At 36.5% G+C, this 6000-nt stretch overlaps 1 protein-coding gene across 2 annotated transcripts in view; it reads left to right on the top strand.

Moving 5' to 3' along the window:
- Window positions 1-6000, top strand: part of PDZRN4 (PDZ domain containing ring finger 4) — a 415845-nt gene that overhangs the window by 390853 nt on the left and 18992 nt on the right. For both annotated transcript variants that reach the window (XM_023182830.2, XM_023182831.1), the window contains 2 exons: window positions 2806-2904; window positions 5839-5901. In XM_023182830.2, coding sequence (XP_023038598.1) covers window positions 2806-2904; window positions 5839-5901 — 162 coding nt within the window. The remainder of the gene's footprint in view (window positions 1-2805; window positions 2905-5838; window positions 5902-6000) is intronic.

The raw sequence follows: 6000 nt of genomic DNA on the forward strand, positions 1-6000 counted from the left end.
TACTCAGACCTCCAGGACTCCAAGCAGCTGAAAGGAAATAGGAGGGTGTTGAGTGTCTTACCAAGGGGAATATTGGAAACAGAGACCATGGAGATAACTTTGAGACCTGTTTCACAGTTTTGGTTTGGTCCAACGTAAGGAAAATATTGAAGTTACTTTGACCTGAGGACCTTAGTCTCCTTTCCTCTGAGATTCTTGGGTTAGTGCTCTGGTTTCTGGTGTTGAAGGATTATAGGCAGATTCTGCCCTTTTTGTTTTAATACATTCACTCAATTTTATTGCAAAACAGTTGGATATGCGCCTTCTAAGCAAACACCAAAGTGAAGGTACACCATTGAGAATGTGGAGAAAACATTCAAATAAGAATGTTCCCCCCTGAAAATGTCTTCTCACAATACTGAGAGTTGCTTCCATGCTTTGTTAGGGCATTGGAAGTCAGTGGATGTCAGCTTTGACTACAGCTCCTCATTTGTGTTGATTTAAAGGCCCTAAGCTCAGCTCCTTATTGGGTGTGTAGGTTTCCTTATTGGCCTCTTAGGAATCACTAAGAGATACTCCTCGACTGTATACCTTGTTGCTGTAATTGAAGCTGTTTTGTTGCTATAATTCCTTCCTAATGTTGCAGTTTTAGTCAAGTATTGTTTCCCTCTGGAGGCATTAATTATTACCAGTTTTAAAAAGACCTTTGCTTGGTGTGTACATTTTTGCTTCTGGTGCTAAATCATTTCACTATTTCCTAGTCTACGTCTAGGTAAAAGGATGTTTCACCTTTTCTCTTTACTTTCAACCTACACTATAACCTTTTTAAGCACTATAAAATAGAGTATCTTTGTCCACCAGACAGAAAGTCAGCATTCTTAGTTTCATGCATTTCACTAATTTGCAGTACTTATCTCAGAATAGAGGATTTAAATTTAGTTTTATTTGCTATTATCTGTGAAATTATTGGTCACTGGAGTTTATGAGAGCAATCCCCTTGCTAAGGATTTACTCATGGTGTATGGCGCATCATTTTTATACAGGTTATTATCCACTGTCAAGGACTTCATTGAAATACAAAATTGAAAGGGAGGATATTTACTCAAATGTAACAGAGTGTTCTGGGAAGTATTCTCCTGTTTGAAGTTAAGTAGGTTTTCCTTCATTTTGTACTGGTAACTATTTCAGATTTTAGACAATTAAGTGAGTACTCTATGTCTTTGTACATTTGGGCTGTTATAATAAAATACCATGAACAAGGTAGCTTCTAAACAGCAGAAACAAATTTATTACAGTTCTAGAGGCTAGGAAGTCGAAGATCAAGGAACCAGCAGTTTTAGGGTCTGGTGAGGGCATGTTCCTCATAGAGGGCACCTTTTCACTGTGTGTGTCCTGACATGGTGGAAGAGGCAAGATAGCTCTCCGGGGCCTCTTTATAAGGTCACTAATCCCTTTCATGAGAGCTCAGCAGCCCTTACAACCTAATCACCTACCAAAGGCCCCACCTTCTTGGTAGGTAAAATATGTTGAAACCCTAACACAAATTGTAGGAAACACAAACATTTAGACCTTAGCACTCTATTCTTATCAACACTCATAACCTTTACACACACACATACACACACACACATACATCTACTTCCGATCAAAGAGGAAAGACTACCCACTTATGGTTTTACAAAAATCTGTGTGCACCATGAAAGATTTTTGAAATAAAATTAGTCACCCTTCAGCTAGTTTTACTGAATGCCCACACTGAAATATCCTGTTCTAGGTACTGGAGAAAGAGCATTAAGCAAATTCAGACATATTCAGAGCTCCCACACAGCCTGAGTGCTAGAAATTGATCCAGACTTCACTTCTAATTTAAATAGACATTGTTCTTCTTCATCCGATTATTTACTAATGGGTCTTATATTCTCCATTCAATAGGAATAAATTCTCCATAATTAGTGTGCTAATTTGTGTTTTAATCCTTGGAAATATGTAATTTATCCTGAAGTCATCTGCTTCTGAAAGTAGTACAAGTCCACTTCATCATATAAAACTGAAATACACTGAAATTTATTATTATTTCACTGAACATAAATCAGGAAATAAATTCAATATACGTTACCTGAGGACTGACATTTCAAGCCCTTAGCCATGTGTTTCAGTAAATGTATTTTCTTGTTCATTTACTGCTTCATTTTGAATCATTGCCTCTGCCCCAAGTGGCTTTTGATGTCTCTCCCTTCAGCCTGGATGAACCCATTTCTTTCCAAGAATGACAGTTTCTACAAAATAATAGAAAACCTTAGTCAAACCTGTACAAAACACTGCTTATTATCATATTATATAGAACTCCAGAGCAGGATTGATGGAAACAGCTTGGTATAGTCCTTTTATTATTATTACTTGAACTTATTTTGTTCTCTTATAATACAAATAAAAACATGTAACAGTAACTCTCCATATTTTTATGAACATTTTGCCACCAACTTTGAGATTCTCAAATATTTAATGATTCCAGTGTATTGATGTATGCATGTATTTGATTTATACATTATTGCATAATTTTTAAGGAGTTTTACATTGACAGCTTGATGCAAACAGCTGTGTATCTCCAACATTACAAAAAAAATATAAAACACTGGCTTAACTTCATAGAAATCCATGCTGAAAGAACATTTGAATAATACTGGTAAAAACAAAAAGTTAATTTCCAATGTTGGGCAATAATTATTAATACTTGCCAGAGTGACCCAAAGAATATCAGTGAGTTCTCCGTTCTGCTGCAGATTTTCTCTGTGACATAAATGTCATCTGTGTGTGTTGTTCTCTCAGGAGGTCGAGTTGTGTCGTGTTAGCAGTCAAGAGAAGCTGGGCCTGACAGTCTGTTACCGAACAGATGATGAAGAAGACACCGGCATTTATGTCAGCGAGGTAAGAAATGCCATGGAGGGGAAATTAAAGGAGAAGACTAGGAGGAACAGAGCGAAATGTTGAGAAAACCCTTCACACTGAGAAAACCCTTCCTTAAGAGGCTTGAATGTGAAGAATTGGCCATGTTCCAAAACTTGTCACTTTCAATTAGGAAAGTAAATTATGCTGCCCAAGTAATGTAATTATTATCAGCTTGTTTAATGTGAATACTTTCACCCCAGAATCCCAGCAAGGAAAAGTGCAAAAGTGGTAACATTTTTGAATTCCAAATTTGAATAAATTCCCATAAGAATGCAGCAAGTCCATCAAAGTTTTTGATCCTCAAACATCTGTCCTTCCATTTTAGTGTGTCTTTTATGAGTTCTATTAACAGTAGCACTGGCTAATTGTTTTAAATTACTACTCACAATAATCACATCTTTTACTCTGCTGATGGCATAGATACATTTGAATACCCAGTGAGTGCATCTATTAGTTTGTTTTATTCAACCCCACAATGAGATTCTACACTTGATCTTAGCCAAAGGCCAAGAAGCAATACACAAGAGAGAGACTAAAATGCGAGCTACTGTTAGTGTTAATTCCTTTTAAAGACTGTGAAGCAAATTTTACTACAATAGATGATTTTTAAAAACTCACAAAAAGCATGACTTTACGTGAAGTAGGAAGGTGTGTTTTTAAAAATTAAGGCCGGGCACAGTGGCTTATGCCTATAAACCCTACACTTTGAGAAGCCGAGACAGGAAGATTGCCTATGGCCAGGAGTTTGACCCTGTCTCTACAAAAAAAAAAAAAAAAAATTAATTAGTCAATCATGGTGGCATATGCCTGTAGTCCTAACTACTCAGGAGACTTTGGCAATAGGATTGCTTGAGCACAGTTGTTCAATATTACGGTGAGCTAGGATTGTGCCACTGCACTCCAGTCTGAGTGACAGAATGAGACTGTGTCTCTAAATATAAATAAATTAAAATTAAATATACTTATGATAAAAAAGTACATACTTATATGTGCAAAACCTATGTGTATATATTTTATATATAAATGCAGTAGTTAGACAAACTAGATACTAATTGCTACTCTATGCTGTTCCAAGTTTTCTTGGCCATAATTGTGAAAACATTACCTAATATACTGAGCTTCAGCCTTCTCAACTAGAAAGTGAGTATAACAATGCTTATCTTATTGTTTTGATAGACTTGCTTAGAGTATGGAAGAGATAAAGTAATTAATGCATTTAGAAAACAGTACAACTCTGTAAGTATAAAATATTACCCTTTATCCCTTTACCAAAAAAATTTACTAACTGGCTTCTGTGACAGAAAAATCTCCAGATAATATTCAACTTATGTAGTTCTTTTAAGTATGCAATTAGGATAATTCCTCTGATTAGGTTAAGGAAGTATAAGGAAACACCTGTGGAATTGTCTTTTGTAATATGTACAGAGGTAGGAAGGTAGAAGTTTAATATTAGTTTGATTACAGTTCTAAAGATGAGGCTTTAGACTGTGAGTGGCTTTTAAATGGAATACAGTTCATGAATCACCCCTCACTTCCTTCTAGTAAGTCTCTATTTACTATTTAAATATGTCAGTATTGGAACTGCACTTTTCAGGGAAGAGAAAGAAGCCACAGGATCTGAACATATGTACTTGGAAGGAATGTTTTCCTTTTACCTCTTACATGTAATTATAGTGTCATTTATTCTTGATTGATGACTTAAGACTCAATTATTTGTTGGCACCCCAATAAGAAAGTAATATCTAACATATGGATAGAATGCATCAACCTTATGCCACACTTGAAACAGTTTGCTTTAAAAATAAAGCTTTGGTGCAACAAGCCTAAACACAGTTTGAAGCCATCACATGAAATCTGATAGATGAAATTACCCCCAGTAAACTGTAAGTCATCACTCAAATTTAGCCCATTAAAATGCTAATTACCTCCTAATGGAGCCTTAAATATCTATACATTCTAAAATAGTATGTAGTAAATATACTTTAGCCCACATGTAAAGTGGTACTAATTAAATGCATGGATCCAGTGTATGTGTGTGTGTGTGTGTTTCTTGAGCAATATAGATTGTAAATTTCTTTATAAATTAGTATGCCCATGAGACATAATTATCTTTAATAAGTATGGACTTGGGCCAGGCGCGGTGGCTCACACCTGTAATCCCAGCACTTTGGGAGGCGGAGGCGGGTGGATCATGAGGTCAGGAGATTGAGACCATCGTGGCTAACACGGTGAAACCACGCCTTTACTAAAAATACAAAAAATTAGCCAGTCGTGGTGGCGGGTGCCTGTAGTCCCAGCTACTTGGGAAGCTGAGGCAGGAGAATGGCGTGAACCCGGGAGGCGGAGGTTGCAGTGAGCCGAGATAGCGCCACTGCACTCCAGCCTGGGGGTCAGAGGGAGATTCTGTCTCAAAAAACAAACAAACAAAAAAGGATGAACTTACTCTATAGCTATCACCTTTACCAAGACAGGTAAAGCAGGATTTAAAATGATCTCATAGAAAGTAAATTTCCTGGGTCCGGAGAGTCCTGGTATTACCATCACCTCACCTCAACTGAAGAGCATGTGTGACAGCTGGGATACAGAAATGAATGAAGGAATGCGAAAAAAAAAAAAAAAAAAAGAATGAAGGGGAAAAGGAAGGAAGAAATAGAGGAAGAGGAAGGGTAGGAAACTGGTCTTCAGATTAAGTTCTGCTCTAGTCCTCACAATTTTATTCTTGTTCATTCTAAAATAGCTCATTTGCATTTTTAGAATCAGTGAGTTTTGATGGAGAGAAATATGGCATGCACTGTCATAAATCAACACAGAATTTTGCAACAGTTTTTTCAAAATATATTTTAAAAGCATATTTTTAAGTTCTTGAGGGAATGTTTCATATTCAGTTGAAAATGTATGTCCTCTTTATTACAGGTTGACCCAAATAGCATTGCTGCCAAAGACGGCCGGATTCGAGAAGGGGATCGGATTTTGCAAGTAGGTGCTGTGGTAATTTCCTTTAGTTTCCCACAGTCTGTCCAAAGTTACTATTTTATTTTGTTTCTCTCTTTTTTTTTTTTTTTTTTTTTTTTTTTT

This window comes from Piliocolobus tephrosceles, chromosome 10, assembly GCF_002776525.5.
Source record: "Piliocolobus tephrosceles isolate RC106 chromosome 10, ASM277652v3, whole genome shotgun sequence".
In the NCBI taxonomy this organism is placed as follows: Eukaryota; Metazoa; Chordata; class Mammalia; order Primates; family Cercopithecidae; genus Piliocolobus; species Piliocolobus tephrosceles.